General features: G+C 40.7%; 1 protein-coding gene across 2 annotated transcripts in view; it reads left to right on the top strand.

Moving 5' to 3' along the window:
- Positions 1–5,654: 5,654 nt before the first annotated feature.
- The window catches only part of LOC148036628 (TOM1-like protein 9), a 122,591-nt gene continuing 105,757 nt past the window's right edge, over positions 5,655–22,488 (top strand). For both annotated transcript variants that reach the window (XM_087678636.1, XM_087678634.1), the window contains exon 1: positions 5,655–6,214. Coding sequence is in view for 1 of the 2 variants with exons in the window: in XM_087678634.1 (XP_087534760.1) it covers positions 6,117–6,214 (98 nt within the window). In the remaining variant the exon portion in view is untranslated. The remainder of the gene's footprint in view (positions 6,215–22,488) is intronic.

Genomic DNA, 22,488 nt, shown 5'->3' with positions numbered 1-22,488 from the left:
AGGTCATCCTTTTTTGAAAATTAAAAAAGACCAAAAGATTTGGGAGGTTTGGGATGGGCCTTAAATTGTCCACCTTAGCACCAACGAGACAAGATGGTGCTTCAAGCTTTAGTTTACCCACTCGTCTTTGTAGTCTAATAGTATAGATGCTTTGATTGAGTAAGTAGTCATATGGTGTAAGAGAAAATACATATAAACCTATTTAATAAAAAATCATCGCGACGAGTGTGGTAGTTAACACTTGTTGTAAATAATTCAACCAATACATGCCAAGAATTGTAAAGGGATACAAGAATGTATTTTGTTTCTTAAATATCTCTTCAAAAGCATTACACGTTCTTGGACTTCTGGATAAAAAATTTCAACACTAAAAAAAAATCTCGTGCTTTTTGCACTTTTTTTCTATTTTTGGCAGGTTTACATGCGAGTGATGATTTGGGAGGACCGCACCAATTTTGGCACATACTTTTCTTAGGAAACTCATCGTTCTTGGAAAAGCCTATTCTGGAAACGTGAAGCCATTTTAGTAGAAAAGTTAAATAAATAGTCATCTTCATCGTATTCTTCTTCCAAAATATGAGATAGAGACTGTGAATGTGATTGTGATTGAGAGTGAGATTGCAATTCTTTTCATATACATGAAATCAACTTCGGGGTGGTTGGGAGGTTTGAGCTCCATATCGGAGTGTAATTTCTAATTCTGCTATTTGCTCCTCCTCAGTTTCCTTAAAACTATAATACACATTTTTCTCTCTCTTTCTACTTGCGTCTCTCTATAAAAAATTGTGCCGATTTTATTAGATTGTGACTAGTCGTGTTGCACCCACCCCCATTTTATTTTTGCCTTTAAGGGGGGGCCCAAGTATCCCCCCTCCCCCCCTTTAATTTTGTGCTAAAATATTGAGGGACCAAAAGCGGCCACCCGCACCCCCCCCCCCCCCCCCCCCCCCCAGTGAAATGCCATTGCGAGGGAAACGAGCATCCGTCTCTCCCCTCCCCCCCTTAAAAATTGCCCTTGTGCATTGGGCCCTGGGAGAGGGGGGGTGGGGATCATGGGTAGCCCCAATTATGTTTCGTAAGGGTGGGGGGGAGGGTATTCCAACTACCCCCCGCCAATTTAATTTTTACCCTATAGATTTTTTTGAGAAAATCCAAGTGAATCATCTTAGGAGAAACATGCAGCTTGTACCCAAAAAGGTTTGCAACTATGTTATAGTCATAGGAGGTTTCTCCTTGGTTTGGGATTACCGAACCATAACACCGAACCAAAGCTCTAAATAATATATAGTGAAGATTAATTAAGAGGTCGGCGAGAATTGAGGAGATAGCACACCCCATAGAGAGAGAGAGAGAGAGAGAGAGAGAGAGAGAGAGAGAGAGAGAGAGAGAGAGAGAGAGAGAGAGAGAGAGAGAGAGAGAGAGAGAGAGAGAGAGAGAGAGAGAGAGAGAGAGAGAGAATGCTAGGAAAAGAAAGAAAAAGATCTAAAAGAGTTAGTGTATAACTATCATGATGGAAAAACATATTTACTCAACTTTCATTCCAAACCTTTCAACTTGTGCCGCATAGGCTTGGGAGGTTTCTCCTTTGTCTAGGATTATTGGACCATAACACCAAACCAAAGCTCTAAATAATATACAATAAAGATAAATATACACTATGTAGTCTACACTACATCCAATGTCTATTCCTTCACAACCAATAGACAATTTCTCTATAGAAAGCTTGATGTCCTTTCTATTTCTTACGAAGACTTGTAGCTCACCCCCAACATACATAGAGTACATTGCTTTTTTAAGGATGCTTATAAATGTGGAAGCATGATATTGTGTGATTATCTTGTTGATTTGAAAACTGAAGGCAATGACTTTCTCATGTTTACCTCAAAGAAAATCATAAGCCATAATGGATTTAAAAATCTTTTTTAGTAAACTCTTATCTTAACTCGAATAGTAGTCTAAGGAGTGTTTCATTTTTCTAAGTATTCCTTAATAGATCCAAGCTTGTGTATTCCACCTTCCTATAAGCTCTAAATGTTAGCATGCCTACTTGCATAATGGAACATCCTCGTAGGCAAAGCATAGCACATCCATGAGTCATTGTCCTTTCATATAAAGGAGAACAATAACTAGAAGTACACTGTCAATGACAACTACAATTGATAACGAGGAAAGAGAGACATTCCAAAATGTTGTTTATTTCTAAGAGAGGTAATAAAATGCGAGAAAAAGAACTACGTGCAACGTAAAGGCTCATTTGACATTAATACAATAGACTAAGCTCTAGGGTACTAAGTACAAAGAGGATGCATGGCAACAAATCAATTGTATACTTTCTCTATACTTTTATGTGTTGAGTGCTCTCTCTCTCTCTCTCTCTCTCACACACACACACACACACACATATATATATATGTATATAATATTCAGTTATGTTAAGGATAGAATTTTTTGTTGCTTGGAAAGTGGAAGAACCATCATCTAGAAAGCAAGCGCTATTCAAAATTTGCCGTTATGAATTTTTTTTTTGATGGACTTAAATTTTGTGGACCCACCAACGAGTTTCTCTTAAATCACTTGCATATCCATTTTCTATGCTAAATGGAAATCATAGGGGGCATGAAGTATTGAAACCTTGTTTTCCCTAAAACAATGCTCTACTAAGTCTCATGCTTGCTAAACACACACATACACACACACCTTGCCCATCCACACTCGCTCGCTCACTCGCTTCAATTGTATGGGTATGATAACTTATTGTCTTCAAAGAGTGGTGCCTTCTACTCATAGATGCATCATGAGTGAGTGAAATATAATAATAATAAGTCCAATGAATGATTGTTAATAATACAATGGCATGGGAGGTAGTGGGTGCTCACGTAATCTCATTCTCAATCCCCCCCCACCCCCCCTTTCTCTCTCTCTCTCTCTCACACACACACACACACACACACAAAAGAAAAAAAAGAAAACAAAAAGAAAAGTGTTGCACATAGAGAGATAAGAAAGAAGTGGCATCCCTTTAGAGTATGGCTTTAAGAAATTTGATAATTTATACCAACCTCTTCGGAGGTTGAGTGTGATAAAGAGGGCTTTGCTCCTTACCCAATATTTAACCACAAACTTTTTTTGAGGTTAAACATAATCAAGAGAAACCTTCGTTGGAATATAACATTTCTCAGAAAATGTGTGGAGGAAACACCAACACATCAATTGTGTGATCCAATCAACATTTGTATGGTTTATATGGGTGTGCTTTACTAAACTACCATAAATGGATTGTAATGAATGTGCACACGTTGCAACAATTTTCAATTACACTCAATTGAATGATCCAACTAGTATTTGTATGGTTTATGTAAGCGAGCTTTACTAAACCACCATAAATGGATCATAATGAATGTGCACACGTTGCAACAATTTTCAATTACACTCAATTGCGCGATCCAACTAGTATTTGTATGGTTTATGTGGGTGAGCTTTACTAAATTACCATAAATGGATTGCAATGAATGTGCACACTTTGTAACAATTTTCAATTACACTCAATTGTGTGATCCAACCAATATTTGTGTGGTTTATGTGGGCGAGCTTTACTAAACTACCATGAATGGATTGTATTGAATGTGCACAAGTTGCAACAATTTCCATTTCCAATTGTTAGAGTCATGTTTTCCACTCGCCTATTTGTCATTGTGGTTTCCTAGAAGAGTAGAGAGTACAAGGTCATTGTAAAATTATTGGAGGTACGAGATCATTATAGGTTTAATTGAGGTTATCACCCACATACAATTTTAATCATGCATCAAGCACACAATACATAGTTGTTTGTTTGAGACATCAAATATGTGACAAAAATCTGTTAGACACTAGACATAGTTGCCATGGACCTAGAAGGTGCAAGTTATGTTAACTCATTGGATCTATATTGACTTTCAAAGCTCGTGCAAGCCCATTTGTCGAGTAGATGGATGGATGAGGCCAAATGCAGAATGAGTTGCATGGGAAGTAACCGAGCTCACTGTATTAAATTTTTCTTTGAGCCGTTGCTCTAGCATTGCAATTTTTAACTTTCTTTTGAGTCAATAACTAGATTGCATAATCGACTTTGAAGCCTTAGTAGAGGAATGGCCAACAAATTATTTGGATGGTGACATAGCAAGTCATACTATCTTCCTTCAGGCATTGTTATGCACACACATTACACCATGAAAACTTCTAATAATGATTATGAGCCCCATCTCTAAAACATTCAAATAAAGATTATTATTAAGCGTTTATTTTGGGACTATTGTATGGAAGAACACTTGTCCTTAGGTGCCTTAATCCACACTTATCATAATCATACTACAAACAAGAAAGAAATTGAGCTTAACATGGTATTTGGTTTAAAAAAAGAAAAAAGAAAAACTAAGCCAAACAACATCCCTCCTTAGGTTAAGCATGCCATATCGAACATCCCTCATTAGGTTAAGCATGCCATATTGAACTTAGATTGAGGTGCTTGTAGAATGTGAAGAAACTTGTGCATTTGTGGCCACATGGGAATATGACATTGGCTTTCTTCACATGATCAACAAGAAAGCAGGACACCTATTTTACATGCAAAAATCAAATTTTATTGGTAAACAAAAAGTGTTTGATTATCGTTCAGACAAATAGGTGATTTTCCCATTCGAAAACCGTAAGTTGACTTTAGTTAATCACCACGCACACATTGGCCCCTCACCTTCCTAGCCATAACCTTAACATGGTAGTGAGCACCCAATGTAAATTGACATTAGGAGCTTAATCCATATTATTGGAGAGTCTCTTCATAAGTCATTCAACTTGTGAGACAAAGTTCATTGTTTACTTGTAAATGTTGAAAACATAATAACAATCAAGGAGAGATAAACATCACCCCTCAAAGAGTTTTTAGATGATAGGGTGAACCATGCAATCTCTTATTGACATATCTATACCGCATGGTTTAATGTATAAGGGGGTTAATTAAAGGGCAAATGGCATTGGGGCTCTTGCACCCCTGCGGTATAAATTATAAGGGGGTTAGTTAAAGGGCAAATGACATTGGGCTCTTGCACCTCCCCCATCGCTTTCTCCACATCAACTGCAGGGAAAACACACATGTGCTGAATGTTGATGGCTTATTATGTGGGTGGACATCTTTTTGTGTTTGATAGGAAGTAACTTTTTCTAATGGCTCACGCTATTCTTTTATGAAGACATCCATTACCTAAGTATTTCATTAATGAGATTGAAAGAGCACGATGGGAAGAGACCCTGGATTTCAAAATGATAAATCAATAAAGTTTTGATATGATGCTTGATAATCACTCTTTGTAGCAGGAACCTAACAAAAACTCTCTTAAAGAGGATCGGCTAATCGTCGGAGTGTCATAAAGATCACCCTTTAGAAAAGCTTTCTTGGGAGGCAATACATAAACCGTCAATGTGAAGAAAGTTTGGCGATGTCGGTCCTATATGAATGTGAAACTTGCAATTTCAAAAATTGTAAACTTGTGTGTGAGTGTCCTGAAGGCTTGCGGGGGTGGGGGGGGGTAGAGGGCCAAACAACAAAAAGTACAAACTCGGGTGCTGACGCAGCAAGTGGGATTCATATAATAACAGGTTGACAGGAGCACAAATAAAAAGGGGCGATGGGAGTAGTACTACCAGCATTATTGTCAAGACAGTATTTATCATCGGCGTTGTTGATTCTAGCGACGGAGAAGCCAAGCCTCCATCCAACCAAAACAACACAAGGACACACCCACACACACACACAAACAAAACATAACGCAGAAGCAGAAGCAGCAGCAGCAGCGGCGGCGGCAGCAGCAGGACAAGGACGCAAGACCTCGGAGAAGAAAGAGCCTCAGATCAGATAGCCCGTACAGGATCTGCTCCAACCACATGGATATGCCCGTGCCTCCCCTCCTCTCCTTCCACAACTGCTTCAAGCCTGCTTTCGACTAGCGTCATCCTGCTTGTTTCGGCTCCCCTTGTGCGAGGAAACTCGACCTAATCTTCACCTCCCGATCCGCGAGAGAGAGAGAGAGGGAGAGCAGCATCGGAAGACGAGGTTTCGTCGTATTTCCAGAGTCACGGCTGCTGTCATGGCGAACCTCGTGGATAGAGCTACTAGCGACATGCTCATGGGGCCCGATTGGGCCATGAACATGGAGCTCTGTGACCTGATCAACGCGGACCCAGGGTAAGCCCAGATTGCCGTTTCAATCTCTGTTGTTTCATCTGTAGGGCAGGAAAACTTTATCCATTGAATCCTTTACGTTGCATCAATTTCCTATGCTACCCACACCTACTAGGTGTGTCAAAGTAACCTGCTTACTTCGTGTTCTGAAAGGATTGCTTGGATCAAATCAAGTCGATTGAGCAACTGGTGATAAATATTTTGATATACGATGTGGAGGTGTCTGCTCAATCAAGCAACTAATTCTTTGGAATTCCAGTCACCAATCTGAGCATGTGTTCGCTGCATCTTGTGCTGTGTATGTGTGCATATGGACTCGTGCAGACACCCACAGGAGCTATCTACAAGCAAGCTTGAACGGAAAACTGAAATGTTACCACACGTGGGTACAGACTAGGACCACCGCCTGATGTTTGGCAGACCCATGATACGTACAATACTGACAAATATCTGTAAACCTTGTATCAATCATATGGAGAAATCATCAAATACTTGTTACCATTGTACACATCTTGGGTGTCAAGGCTTTCACCCAGAGGGCATTTCCATTCTGGTTAGGCACATTTAATACTGGCCAACCTGATCATTTATTTGTATTTTCTCAGCCTATTTATTGGCTGCTTCTTTCCTCCACCAATCATTCATTATCATACTCAGTCGTATGAGCACACTCGGCGGCTTCCTACTAGAGAAAGGGAGACTGCAGCAGTCTGCTGGTTGCCCACAGCCCGTGCCTTTGTACACACTCTTCAGCCTTGGCATATGGAGTCTATTTCCCGACTCTATTCTCTTTGAGTTCACGTGTTCTTGCTGTTCTTTTCAGTTTTTTGTGTTTACAGCAGTTTTGTCAGCTCTGTCTCTTGGCTCTCATTGTGTCACACCATATTTACATGGTATTAGAGTCCAACTCTCTTGGTTTTGGTGCTGGTGCCTGTGTGCGACTGCTGTTTCAAACTTGGTTACATGTGGAGAGTGCTCTAGAGTTTGGATTTTGTTATAGTCTTGATCCGTCTGTCCTGGGTGTCATTTTCTACGGCAAGTCCACAGTTTTCAGCATCAGGGTGGCCCAAATTTTTAGTGCTGAACTGGCATTTTTACTAATACAACCAGTGTTTGCGTTAGTCAGGCATTGTTTTCATATTGACATTCTATGTAATCACTTCTTGTTTTTTCACAGGCTTCAGTTCCTTCGGCTTATGTTTTCAGCCTTTTGCGTTTTCAGCTTGAACTCAACACATTGCAAGGCAGGATCACTTGTGTTGCTTGTCATGCTTTTGCCATTGTACTCTCTTCACATTTGTTCCTCTCTCTTCTTGTACGAACCATTGTCTTTTTGCTTGAATTGTTGAACTTGTGGTATTGGATTGTTCATCCTAAGTCCCTATCTGCTACATCCTTGGGCATTTGGAAGGGCGCTAGTAGCATTGGTCATAGTAGTCATGAATTGAATTTAGTGCGAATGCACTAAGGGCTCTTTAGGGTAGGACAACTAAGTCTAGTAATGAACTCGTGTCTTGAGGAATGAGGCTGAGGTAACGAGCTAGAGAGTGTGTTATACTTCGATGGATCTCGAAACGCATCAAGACAGCCTCCAAAGATGTTTGGCAGTAGTGTATGAAGCAGTGTGGATGTTGGAACCGTGTCAATCAGACAGAGGGGAGAGAACATCTGCAAATGCAGCCTCTAGGAGATGGGCGAGGTGAAGGAGAGCATCCAGAAGAGCAAAGTGTTGGAGAAGATGATGGCGATAGCAAGAAAGACCAAAATGCAGCCTTTTGGGATCAATCACAGCCTGTTGATGAGGCCACCAGGAGTTGGAGATGACATACATGCAGTAAACACAGCCTGAAAGCTGTCATCAGCTGCAAATGCAGCCTGTGTAGGGTAGGTGACAGCTGCAATCAGTAGTAAGAGGTGCAAGCAATGTGGTGGAATGCTGGAAACGGACGCCAGATGGGTGTAGACAATGTCATGTAGCTTCCGTTGAGATGTCCTTCATGAATGGGGTGTGAACAGTGAAGCTCTATCACTTGAAACCTGCAAAAACGAGATTGGGTCGAGTGGGAGGGCAGGCTGTGTATTTATAGAAAGTTTGAGGCCTTTGAAATTAGGGTTTACATGGGGGACATTGAAACTCTCTTGAACCGCTTCCGGCTTAAAATAATGGTTAAAATTCATTAATTGACTTGAGTTTTGGGATTGTGTAATGAAAGCTAATGATAATTTAGTCCAATACTTTTGTCTTAATTAGTACAATTACTTTCTACGGAAAGAAAACTCTTGCAAGTACATAAAATACAAGAAAAGTTTGATAATAATAAGTGATTAAAAGTACACTAGGACTTGATTATATATGCTAAGGTGTGTACTTATCCTTTGATCCTTATTTAATGTCGGGAGAGGTAGAAGGCGTTCACATCTTTAACACACATATACACACATGTAAGTTTCGTTTTCACGGGTAAAATACTAAAATGGCTAATACCACTTTGGGTCATGGGTGATTGAACTTATGACATGAAAAAATAGAAAAAGAAAACAAGTTCTTACATTGATAGAGGCAATGTCTAGTCGCGCACAATGATTTTGGAAAGAAGATACATAAGTGAGAGAGTCATGACATGGTCTACTGACAAGCTCAAGGATGTGAACTAGGACATGGTTTAGAGATGTGTGTGCATAGCTCAGAGGCTGATCAAATGCTAGCATGGTTGAGAGGCATTAGACACATGACTAGAAATTGAAGATGTGGGTATGGCTTTTGGGATCAACTTAGAGGTTACGAAAAAAGTGGTTACACTTCCCTTAAAGCATAATTCCTTTGAGAATTAGAAGGAAAAAAGTACAACTTGTTTTGGATTAAAATTTAGATAGAGTATCCCACACAATTATTTAGTATTTATATAATGGAAAAGTCTTAGTACTTGCATGAGCATGATCAGTGTCTAATTCACAAGTTTCCCTTTGTAAAAAAAACGTTTTTTAATTTTTAAATAGGAATTTTAATTAATTTTTAAAAAATCGAGATTAAAATTTCCCTCAATGTTGGTGTCAAGGAAATTGTGGTTGATGTGAACCGCTTGTGATAGTGTCGTCAAGTATGCTTAGCGGGTCAATTTTCACTTTCTGTTGAAAACAAATGCTAGGGTGATCTAGAATGTATGGTTAGAGGCTTCAATTTGATATTAGAGAGCTTCAATGCTGAAAGCCCTAAAGTTTGGTTGATGAGATTTTGTGAATTTGAGTTCGGATTGCAAAAGCACCTAGCTTTTATTGTGAAATTTTAATGAATTGTGAGCCAAATTGCAAAGTTTCAATTTTCAAGAATACCCCCTAATTAAAGTTTTAAAACTCAAATTAATTAAGGTTAATTGTAAACTTCATCCTTGTGAAATTGTGGATGTTGATGGACAATGGGCCGGTTTGTGATGGTCAACAGGTAGGATGATGTGGCGATCGTAGAGATAGAGGTGGACAGTCAATAGGCGACTATGACAATTGGTCGTCCAAGTGGTGATTGATTGGCATGATCGATAGGTGATTAAGTGACATGCATAGGTACCAAACAAGTGATAGAGCGACAACTGTGTAGGTCGTGTTACACTAGGGTGGCAAAGTTTGTAGGTGGCATGTAGCAAATTCACAGGGCAATAGATGTCTTTAGGCGAATTTGGTCAAATAGATTGGGTGTATCGGGTGTCTCCTCCTCCCCTCCTCCTCCTCCTCCTCTAGCTATTTCTTTGTCAAACACATTGTAGCAGGCAACCCTATGCAATAGACAACTAGTGGCAAATCAACAGAATGGGCATGCAAAGAGAACTAGTGTGTGTGTATAGAGAGAGAGAGAGAGAGAGAGAGAGAGAGAGAGAGAGAGAGAGAGAGAGAGAGAGAGAGAGAGAGAGAGAGAGATCTTGCAAGTATACAAATTGAAAGGAAAGATCGATAATAAGAAGTGATAATGAAAGTACTATAACTAAGGCTTGATTATATATGTATATTGGCTAAGGTGTATATGTAAACCTTTGTTCTTATTTAATGCTAGGAAGTATAAAAGGTATTCACACATTTAACATGCACATACCCACACAAGGAAAATAATGAACACTTGAAACTATACTTCTAGAAACATGGGATGGGGATAGGGACATGGGATGGCCAAAACTAGGGGATGAGAACTCGGGGCTGGCATAGGATTGTTTGCTCCAACTCCTACTGCAGCTCCCACCGCTAATTAGTTGAGATGGGATTGGACTTGGAAGAGATTCCCAAGCACATGCTTTGATTGCAGTGTCTTATAAGAGACATGCTATTTTGTACATTTGATCATGCACAACGGCCAAGGATACTTGGGATAAACTTGCTACTTGGTATGAGGTGTGCAATGAGCCTCGTGTGGCTTACTCATGTAAACAATTGGAGATGAAGCACATGACAAGGGTGATTTAGTGGATACCTACATTACACATGTAAACTCTCTTGCAAATATCAATGAAACAATTAATGATGCTCTTTTCATTAGTATGCCACTACACTTTGCTTACTTGCAAAAGGAGATGCTAATGTATTCACATATTATGCATTGGTGTCATTGTTGCAATAAGAGCAATCACGGGTGAATTGCTCTAACATAAGTATGGAAAATCTAATATATACTGGTGTCGTTGTTGCAACAAGAGTAATCACGGGTGAATCGCTCTAACATAAGTATGGAAAATCAAGCATTTGCAGCCAGCCATAGGAACAATGGAAAATCATGGCATCCATCAAACTCAAAGGGTAAAGGCTAATCAATCTCTTCTATAGACTCTTCAAGCGCCGAGGATGAGGGTGCCAAGAAAAAGAGATGTAGTTATTGTAGATAAAAGGGGCATGTCATTGAGGAATGTAGAAAGAGGATTGCTAGTGAAAAAAGAAATATGTGGGCATGACCGTTGAAAATATACTAAGTGCGAAGAATGCGGTAGCACATCTTGCAAGCTTGGACATTGGCCAATCTGATGCTTTTGTTGTGCATTGTTCCTACGATCCTTCTTCTCATGCACATGGCTCATGAGTGGCTGAAAACAAGAATACATGGTATTTTGATAGCAGTGCCTCCAAGCATATACCATCCTTGTGTGACTTGTTTGTATCGTATGTAGATGCACAAAAGGGGGAGGGGCTCAATTGTATGTGCTAATAATACTTCATTTGCAATCCAAGGCGCTAGATAGATTCCCATTATTGTAATGGATGGGAAAATTATCATGCTTGAAAAGATTTCGTATGTGCTTAGCATAAAGAAGAACTTGCTGTCAGTTTTAGCCATTGCATGTTCTGGATTTGTGGTTAAATTCCACTTGGATCTGTAGTGTTTATGATTGTAGTGATGAAGATGCCCTCCTTGTCACTAGCACATTGTACAATGGCCTATATTAGTTTGATTAAATGAAAGGAGAGTATCAGACAAGGTAACCACGAAACGTTTCACCCCTAAACCGTTGCGTTTCACCCTGAAACGTTTCACCTTTGGGTGAAGTCCTAAGCGAGACGCTAAGTGAAACAATTGAATAATACATATGATATCGTTTTCTTCATAACAAGTGAACTAAAACTTACACATTTATACCATGTAAATCCTTTCATATTAGCAAATGATGTGTACCCTATGTATAGAGCATCCAAAAACTTCAAAACTACAATTATGATGTTAGCAGTCATGATTGTCATCTTTTGCTTGTGAGCCTCAGTTTGAGTCAGACGAGGACTTTAGGAGCTTTGACTTGTTTGAGGAGGAGGTTGCTCATTTTAGAGCAGTCAATTTATTGCATTTTAGTGCATTTTCTCCCCTGGTTAGGGTTTTGTGTGCATTTCTTGGGTAGTTTCTACATACCTTGATCTATCTCACTGGACAATGTCCACTATTTTCGGGATTTTTTTGAGCACATTTGGCATTTTTACCAGCATTAAATGTTGGTTGGCCAATTTTGTGGTTATTTGGCGATTTATAGCCTTCCCCACTTAGTTAGCAAATCATCTTTCCTCTTCCTTGGCAAGTGCACACTTCGATTCCATCATCTTCCATTGCCTTCGGTGTTGTTGTCATTATCAGCTTGATCTGGTGTCCTTATTTATGTTGTGGGCTGCATGCAAGGATTGATCAGTCCTCCTTTTGTATTGAACATTTGTTCCTTGTTAGTGCAAGTTTCTTTTCTTCTTTTCTTGCAGATTCTCTCTCTCTCTCTCTCTCTCTCTCTCTCTATGTGCTCATGTTCCTTCTTCTGTTGCGTACTCTCACATATGGATGTCATTGAGTTATGGTATTGGCATGCTTGATTTGGTCATCTCAATTATGGCAATTTGCTTCACTTGAGAGGGAAAAATACGGTGCTTGATCTCCCTCCATTGAAAACAACTATTTATAATGTATGTGGGAGTTGTATACTTGCAAAATGTATCGTGCTTCATTTCCTAAAAGTGGATCCATGCATGCTGATTGGAAATTATAGCTTGTGAATAGTGATGTTTTTGGATCCATGCGTGTCAAATCCATTGAAAGATACTTGTTTTGTTTCCTTTCATTGATGATGTGGCCCTTTCTTTTGTCATTGTTAGCCATATTCTTTGAGGCACAAATCAAAAGTATTTGTATGATTTAAAATCTTATTAGCCTTGGTTAGAAATTGTAGTGGATATAAGCTGATTACTCTCCGCACAGAATGAGGGGGGGAATACATGTCATGTGAGTTTTAAATATTTTTTGGTTGAAAGGAGCATTAAACATCATTGTACTACACCTTACACACCTCAACAAAATGGTGTGGCTAAAAGAAAGAATCAAACTTTGCTGGAGATGACATGTTATATGCTTTCTCATAGTAAATTGTCCCCAAAGTTTTGGCTTGATGTTATTATTTGTGCAATATATGTGTTGAATCATAGCCCCACTAAAGCATTGACTGAATATATGTCTTACAAGGCTTGGAATGGTCGGAAGCCAGTCATGTCACACATCCGTATCTTTAGTTATTTGGCATATGGTTTGGCTCCAATGTGCATCAAATGGATGTGAAGATTGCTTTTTTGAATGGTGATCTTCATGAGGAGGTCTATGTAACATAACCTTGTGGCTTTGTTGAGAATGGCTCGTCGCAGAGAGAGCAAAATGTGTCAGTTTTATAAGGCCATCTATGGTTTGAAACAAGCACCTAGAGCATGGTATATGTACAAACATGGGTAATCTATCCATGACCAGGATGAAGCTTGGGTGAAACTAAGTGGAGGTTTGAACGGACTGATGTTGAAAAATCAGCGGATGAGTTGTAGTTAGGGGTGAAGTATCAGTTGAACCTAGAGCTAGCCAGTTGTAGTTAGGGGTGAAGTACCAGTTGAACCTAGAGCTAGCCAGTTGTAGTTAGGGGTGAAGTACCAGTTGAACCTAGAGCTAGCCGGTTCTTCCCAAAATGCGTTGAGGCCTAGCAATTGACTAAACTATCTAGGGGTAAAGCACTATTCCATTGCGGGCTGCGAGAGTAGTACCAAATCGAGGCAAACTATGAATATTAGATCTGATTCCTCGACGGATGAGGAGGTAAGGGTCAACTAGTGAGACGATGGGGGATAAGCTTTATCATCGAGAGGGGGAACAACCTAGATCACCAGATAAGGCCCCTAAATGATTGCTCAGTGGTAAAGGAGATAAGAGTGTAGACAGCCAAGAGGTTTGCCTAGAAGCAACCACCCTTGAAAGAGAGTATAATACCTCATCGATCAAGCACTCTTGCACTGAAGATGAATGGGACTAAGTGGTTTGTTGAAGCTGTGAGATGTCAAAATGCATCGGTAGGGGAGTGTTCTATTCTAGGGGGAAGCACCAGTGGAGTAAGTGTGGACGAAATGGAAGTGAGAATGTCGGCTTGAGTAATGCAAACATTGGTGAGATTCCAATGGCCCGAAAACCTAATGTTTCCTTCTCAAGGTTTGTCCATGGAGGGTTAGTTAGGGCCTAAGATCAGGCCGAAAGGCATAGTCGATGGACAATGGGTGAATATTCCCGTACTATCCCTTGTTGGTGTGGAGGGACGGAGGAGGCCAAGTTAGCCAAAAGATCGTTATCGGTTTAAGGATGCAAGGTTGACGTATACATGAAGGATAAAAATAAGGGGTAGAGAGAAAGATGGTTATTGGTTTAGGATGCAAGGTTGACATATCCATCAACGATAAAAATAAGGGGTAGAGAAAATGTCCTGAGCCAACGGTCGAGCACTAGGTGCTATGGTGCCGAAGTAACCCATGCCACACTTTGAAGAAAAGCTCAAATGACTTTTAACAAGTGGGTACCTGTATCCAAAACTGACACAAGTAGGTAGGTAGAGAATACCTAGGGGTGCGAGACAACTTCCTCTAAGGAGCTCGGCAAATGGCCTCGTAACTTCGGGAGACGGGGTGTCTCCTCACAAAGGAGGTCGTAGTGACTTGGTCTAGGCGATTGTTTACAAAAACATAGGTCCCCGCAAAGTTGTAAGACCATGTATGGGGGTTGACACTTGCCCAATGCTGGAAGGTTAAGGAAGTTGGTGACCCGATAATGGGAGAGCTGGCAACTCAATCCCTGGTGAATGGGGGTCGTAACTATAACAATCCTAAGGTAGCGAAATTCCTTGTTGGGTAAGTTTTGATTTGAACGAAAGGTGTAACGATCTGGGCACTGTTCGGAGAAAGACTCCGTGAAAAATAGGCATGTCTGTGGAGATGCGGACCACTTGCACTTGAACAAAAGACCCTATGAAGCTTTTAGTGTTTCCTGGGATTGGCTTTGGGCTCCTCTTGCGCAACTTAGGTGGAAGGCGAAGAAGGCTCCTTTCAGGGGGGGGGAGGACTCGAGCCATGCATATTTGCTTGCTCTTGGTTTAAGTAATTGAATAATTCACACATTGAAAGCACGCTTTATGTCCGCAAAGATGGAGATCATCTCTTGATTCTCATTCTTTATGTGGATGACATGTTGTTTATGGTCCTCATGAAACAAAGATTTTAACCTGAAAGGTTGAATTGCAGCATGCTTTTGATGTCCTAGATCTTGGCCACTTGTGCTACTATCTTTGCATACAGTTTATTGTAGTTGAGGGAGGTGTTGTTTGTGATAGTCTAAGTACTGCAAGCCTATCTATCTCTACTCCAATTGAGATAGGCCACAAATTTGCACTTGAGGATATAGGAGATCTATTTGATGCTTCTCTATCAGCTGGCTGTTGGATGTCTAGTGGGCGGATATTTAGTTTGGGGTCTCTGAGTTGGCACACTTTACGCATAGCACTGATATTATGCATTGACAAGTAGTCAAACATGTCTTTAGCTATATTAAAGGCACTCAAATATTGAGCTGCTTTTATCCTATAGGCACTTCTCTTTGCTTGCATGCATTCATAGACAATGATGACTGGGCTAGATGTTTCGATACACAAGTGTTCACTAGCGGTAGTAGTTAGTTTCTTTGGTTCCATCTAAGAAAGGGGTGTCACCCTTGATTTGGGTTGCCTTCCCATCTTGAGATTCTTGCCAACTTTGGTTTTCCCTTTAGAGGATACTGGAGCCTCCCTTTGAAAGCAAGAATGGAGAAGATGTCTTTTTGTGGACTTGATCATGTAGACTCATGTAATGCAAGAATTGATATTTGAACTCATAGAAGGTTGGCAGTCGGGGTAATGAAATGATATGTTGCATAAAGTGGAAGTATTTAGGAGGTAGCTTGTTTGACAACGTGACATGATCGTCATTTGATTTTAGTGAGCTAGTAGTAGCGAAATCAATGAGTGATCACCTATATTCAGCCAACTTGACTTTCAAATCATCTCCTTCCTTAATAGAAAACTCTTGTAGCTCATAATCAAGATTGATATGTTAGGTACGATCTGATGACTCCAATGATCGGATGCTAGGGGGAAGAGCTTTAACTATAAGTGAAACTCAAGAAGTAAACCTTGCATTAACTTAGACATTTTCTATAGCATTGTGATTTCTCCATTGATAGGTATGGTTAGGTTGGGTTGATCGAGGGTCCAATATAGACTCTAAATCAACTACTAGGTTCCAAAGACCCTAAGACATGAGCACTTGTTGCATAAGGTTAGACGAAGTGGTGAAATTTGACCAGTTGAAATGACTCTTAGTTGTAAGGAATTCTTGGTGGTAGCAACAATTGGAGTATTAGTTGTGAGGGAGGAATAGGGTGAGTACTAAATGGGGCTCCATAGTAGTCTGGACATGTGAGGATGTTAAGGTTAAAAAAGTGCATCACAAACTTAAAACCTTAATTAGCTCTTTAAACAGCCCCAAAACTCAAAATTACCAAGCTTTTATGAGAGATTACCAAAGTTTTGTGTGCCATAAGCCAACACCCAAACTTTGAGAGGATCAACATCTGTAAACAGAAGGCTGCCCTTCCATTTAAGTCCATCCTTGTTTTGCAGATTTCTCCATCAGCTGGTGCCGTCATCCACTGCTGTCTACAACCCTCCATTGGCAGATACCTCAGTTCATGGTGCAGCCAGCCATCACCCAACTCCTGTCTATCAGACCTGACACTTGTGCACATTGCGTTTACAGCGGGGGACCTGGCCCATGAGGAGCAGTTTCAAGCTGTTGCCAGTCTCTCTAGGCTGCATATTTACTGTGTAGGGGGGCATTCTGTGCAGCTGACATCAGCATATGATATCCCAGCATCCACAAAGGGTACAGCAGGCTGTGTTTTCATCATAGAGCTTCCGTTTGCATCTTTTTGCCCCTCTTTTGCCTGCTGCCCATTTTTCGGAGCTGCTTGCTGCGATTCGGGATCTGTTTTAAGCACGACACACTCTCCATTTCATCTTGGTCCATTCTAAGACTCGAGAGTTTGAGGTTTTGTATTTAATCTTGCATAGTGTGTTTAGTGCTTTAAGCATTGTATCATTCATTGTTTGTTCATTCATTCTTCATTATTTTTCTGTTATGCTTCGTTTCCGAGTTCTACTATTTTCACTTTGTGTTTTGTCATACACTTGTGTTTATCTTTTGTGCGTGAGTATTTCTTTACAGAGGAGCCTCGTGAAGCAAGTGAGCTATGCTTTTTAGGCCTGTCCCGACATTCTACATGGAGAGTTGTGATTTTCACATGAGTAGATGTTCTCTGTGTTAAAAAAATTGCCTTCCTCTTTCAAATGATTTGATTGGCTTATAGCCTTACTGGTTTGCATTGAGTGCTTGCTGTGTCAGAAGTGGATGCAGCAATGGAAGCATAAGTAGATGCTATAATAAACTGTTGAACACAAAGATAGAAAAGAAAAACACAGGAGATCACTACAAAGAAGAGAACTTAGAAGAATGCTCGGAAAATGGAAGCCATATACCAAATGTGAGATAGTGATGTACAACAATGAGTCATTGGGTGTGTAGGCAATGGCACCGACTCCCTTTCTCCAACAGAACCTGTAGGTGAGCAATGATTGACAATGGAGGAGGAGCCTGTATAAATAGGCCAGAAAGAATGCAAATAATGGATTAGGTTGGCCAGCATAAAATGCATAAATAATCACAAATGTGACCTTTGAAAAATGCCTAAGATGCACTAGATTACTTGGCTTAGTTGAGAATTGCACATGAGTTGACTAGACTGCTAACACCCTCTCTTTGATTTTGGGTGATTTGATACAATACAATGATATACAATGAGAATGAATCAGCATAGTCCATAAAACAAGGACCACCAGAATAGGACCATGGATACCAAAGCAGTGGGTGATCAAGCCACCACCAAGGTGCCTCAGAGAGAACCTGAGTGTCAATGTTAATTGTACCAGAACCTGAAAAATAGTGAAGAATCATAATAGATCTTTGTGTCCATCAACAATGTCTCGTATGTAGATCAATGTTAAGTATCATTGTAGCCAAGTAATTGAGAGTGTAGAACAGAAGAAATAAATCAAACACAGAGGGAGAGAGAGAGAGAATTTGCAAGAGAAGAAGAAAAGAAACCTGCAATGAACAAGGAACAAATGCTGAATATAGAAGGAGGATTGATTAGTCCCTGCATGCAGCTCACAACGTCAATGAGGGCACAATGTTTGACATGCAAGGACAACCTGGGAAATGCAGAAACTACATAAGAAAAGCACACTAGAACTTGACAACCAAAAGAAATGCACCTAGAAGCCACTCTAGAATGAGTAGCCTTCCCCATCAAAACACATGACAAACCTATCAGAGCTCCAAAAGTCCTCTTTAGACTCAGATCGGGACTCACAGGTAGGAGATGACAAGGCATGACAAACATGATTGCTAACACCCCCTCTCTCAGATCTTGGATGTGGCGGAAGGCCAAAGAAGAAATGGATCTTGGGGTGGCAAGAGGAATGCCAATTGTGATGAAGTCCATCCATGAAGATTGCCGATGAAAAAGCTCCTCAAGATCTTCTTGGGAAACTCCCTCTGAAACACTAGGGGCTAGGAAATCCACAACCGCATCATTGAGATCTTCCCCCTCTAAAAGGGATTGGGGGGGGGGGATACGAGGAAACCACTGGAGGAGAGGGTGGGGGATAGGAAGGAACTTGTGGAAAAGATGGTGCAAAAGGGAACGAGTGTAGCAATAGACAACTGCCTCGGAGGGCCTTGCATATGAGAAGGGGAATGGAGCTTGTAAAGCCCATCTCCTGCCAACCCGTTGCAATAATAGCCCCTACAGTAGAATCCTCAACACAAACAACATGCTCAGTGAAGACAACTCAGGTGCCAAGCCAGTAAGGTCATAAATTAAGAGGAGTGGAAAACCCAAGTTTGGAACATAAAGGGTTTATGAAAGGGAGCTCGAAGTGCCATTGCGAAACAAAGATAGAGTGCCAACACCACTAATAGGTAATGATACAATGTCACCAATAGTGACCGAACCCTCAGAAGGGCGTAAATCTTTTAACAAATCGCTTTGTGGAGTCGTATGACTGGAAGCTCCACTATCAACCGGCCAAGGCCTCTCAAAAGACCAGGCAACCATTGAAGAAGGTTCCTCCAACTCAACAATATGAAGGAACATTGACTAATGGGTATGTTAGCTTGCCTACTTTAGTCATGTCAATCTGTTATCTCCTGGTTGTAAGCTCCTTTTTGAGTTTGACAGAGACATGGGATCTTTGACAAAGTCTAGTGTGCATTTCTCCCATTTTAGGCGCATTTCTTGTGCATTTCCCTAGTCTGTTAGGAGGTTCCCACCTCTGGTCAGTGCCAGACTGCTCTATGACTGCTGATTGTTTTTGTCATTATTTTCCCAAATTTTTTCAGTAGTGAGACTGCATTAAATGCAATCATTTTTGGGCATTTATTGCAATCGGCCAGATTAAGGGCCTCCTGTAGCAACTGGCAAGCTTTGGAGGGTGTTGGCTATTTATAGCCATCTCATTGATCACTCTCTCACTTCTTTTGCAGATTATCTTCAGCAAATCCTCTCCGACACTCTCCGTCATTGGTGTTGCCTTCATCATCTCAGCCTGATCTGGTGCCTCATTGACGCTCTGGGTTGCATGCAGGGATTGATCAATCCTCATTATTGTATTCAGCATTCTTCAGTCGGTGTAGTATTCTTCCTTCATTTTCTGTTTTCCAGCCGCGCCCCTCCCCCCCCCCTCCCTCCCCTCCCCCCCCACCTCCTCTGTGCTTGTGTTTCTTCTTCGGTTGTGCACTCTCACATGGTATCAAAGCCTAACCAATAGCATGAAGGTGAGATCTTTGCAGAGGAGGACCCCAAACCATCCAACACAATTTTTCAATCCTTGCATTTGCTGCAATTGTAGCATTCTGTGGAGAAGGCATCAACTTTTTGGTGCCAAAATTTGCGTTTTGCTGCAAACACAGCTGTATAGGAGGAGGTGACAGCCCTGCAAGAGAAGGGTGACGTCATTTAGGAGGTGGTGAGATCATTTGGTGAGGTGGTAGCAGCTTTTCCTCTCGCTTCCTTGGTGACAGTTTGTGTGCAGGCGACACATTCCGTTACTTGTCTTGTGTTGCAGCTTTTAGGGTGATTGCAGATTTGGAATATGTCTTTTCTGTTTCAAGGCTTTGATGACTTAGACGAGGAGCTTATCTCACATCAATCGTTTGAGCGGAGATGTGATTATCAAGAGTTTTGTAATTACCAACGATGAGAGGAGTCTCCTTGAACTTGTCCTTCTTTTGCTCATCTATCATAGCGGGCCCCATCTGAAGTGAAGATGCCTTCCTTGATACCCCCTATTTAGGTGCCTATCCTCCCTTCTATACCCAAAAAAGCCAAATTGGATGGTTTCAACTATTTCTTGTGGTCCTACAGGGGGGAGTGTATACTCCACACCCTTGATCTTTGGGAGCTTGTTTCTTGCCCTATTCCTCGTTCCCAGGAGGATCTAGGTGATGGGCTTTCTATAGACCATGAAATCGGTCTATGACTCACATAAAGCGGTAGTTCCTTCGATTAATACCTGGTCTTTTCTCACACACACACAAACACAGAGACCTCACTCCATCGCTCAACACCAGATTGGCCCCGAAGACCGGCGCCCCTCTCGGTATTTCTTTATCAATTAAAAGATGAAAAGTTACAAAAATGAAATGTTCCAAAATACATAACCTGTGAATAGTTGGTTTTCATTTTTTTCCTGAGTAAATCCTAGCTGCATAAGGACAGTTCAACATGACCAGATCAACATCCCTTTGAGGAAAGCATTTTTTGTAACCATAACTCAATGATTCATGTGCAGAATTGCAGTCTGCAGAACTCTAAATCCACTGTTCTTACTGCCTAGCATGTCCAGAACAATATCCCTTTTAGAAAAGCATTTTTTGTGACCAAAACTCAATGATTCATGTGCAGAATTGCAGTCTGCAGAACTCTGAATTCACTGTTCTTACTGTCCAACATGTCCAAAACAACATCCCTTTTAGGAAAGCATTTTCTGTGGCCAAAACTCAACGATTCATGTGTAGAATTGCAATCTGTAGATCTCTGAATTCACTGTTCTTACTATCCAGCATGTCCAGAACACCATCCCTTTTACTCTGACATCATTCCATCAGTAAAACAGTCCCACGAACAGTACTAAATCAGAGCTGAAAAACCTTGTTCCTATGTGGCATGGTCATTACTTTCTTTAGTTTATGCATTGGAGAAGCCAACTACTGTTCTTGAACCTGGACAGTGAGGCTCTTGCCTCAATAGAAGTTCAAAGAAAACACTGCATGCCACACATGCTAATGGATGACTCAGGAGGATGACAAGATTCTTCATGTTATTAGTGGTATCGCATGTATCATGCTAACAGATGACACGGGGCGATGGTAGGAGTTACCCCACTACCATTTGTGCCATTGCAAGTTCAAGTCTCACATAGGTGGAGGATCACATCCTGTATCCAACTATGATTACTAGGAGTCTTTCTAATAAACATGTTTTCGGATGCAACACAGGGCGATAGCACGTATCCCCAAACTATTAGTGTCACAACATGTATAATCATTCAACTGAAGTGTAACAAATACAACTTCAAAGCACTGAGATTTCATTCAATGATACACATGTTAATACTAAGTGTAAACCACACATTGTGCATTATTCAATGAGATGCAGTATTCAACTGTATAATAGGGAATATATATTGTTTCAAAAAGCATTCTAAGTCAGTATAGGTTTTAGCAAGAAAGCTTCTCGGTAAAGTTGCAATAACTGAGGCGAATCTGCCAATTCAGCCTCTTTTATCCATTTGGCATCCATTGGTGAATAGTTCTTGAACTTCAGCAAAAATGTTCTTATAACTCTACCTTTCACTTTCTAACCATTTCAATGTACAATACAAAATATACAATGCGGCATGGTCACGTGGATGACATTTTCACGTGGAGCATATCGACAAAATGCGCTTCACAACGGATTGTGGTGTCATGGCAAATTTCGAGCAACAGAGCCAATGGCGAGCCATGGATCCAGGTATTGTTGTAGAAGAGATGGAGTATTTTGGAAACTTGCAAAGTATTATCACGGTGGATTATCGTAGCTTCTCCATGATCCTATTCGATGTGTAGTGGTTCAAACCAGTACTAGAAGGAGCCACAGCAATTGTTTGACAAGGTCCATCTAGATTTCTCAAAATTGAAATTTTATTACAATTCTCATCTTTTCGATCCTATGAAAAATATACAAAATTCCACGAGGGTATTCTGTCCACCAAAATACCTCCCTTGTAACTAGTAAGGGCTTTAGAAGTAATGTAGAATTTACAGCCAAAGCCCCCTCGCATTCACAT

Source organism: Lygodium microphyllum, chromosome 5 (assembly GCF_053477565.2).
Source record: "Lygodium microphyllum isolate KBCC chromosome 5, Lygodium_microphyllum_v1.1.10, whole genome shotgun sequence".
Taxonomy (NCBI): Eukaryota; Viridiplantae; Streptophyta; class Polypodiopsida; order Schizaeales; family Lygodiaceae; genus Lygodium; species Lygodium microphyllum.
Note: the sequence above shows the minus strand (reverse complement) of the source record. Positions and strands in the feature narration are given on the sequence as shown.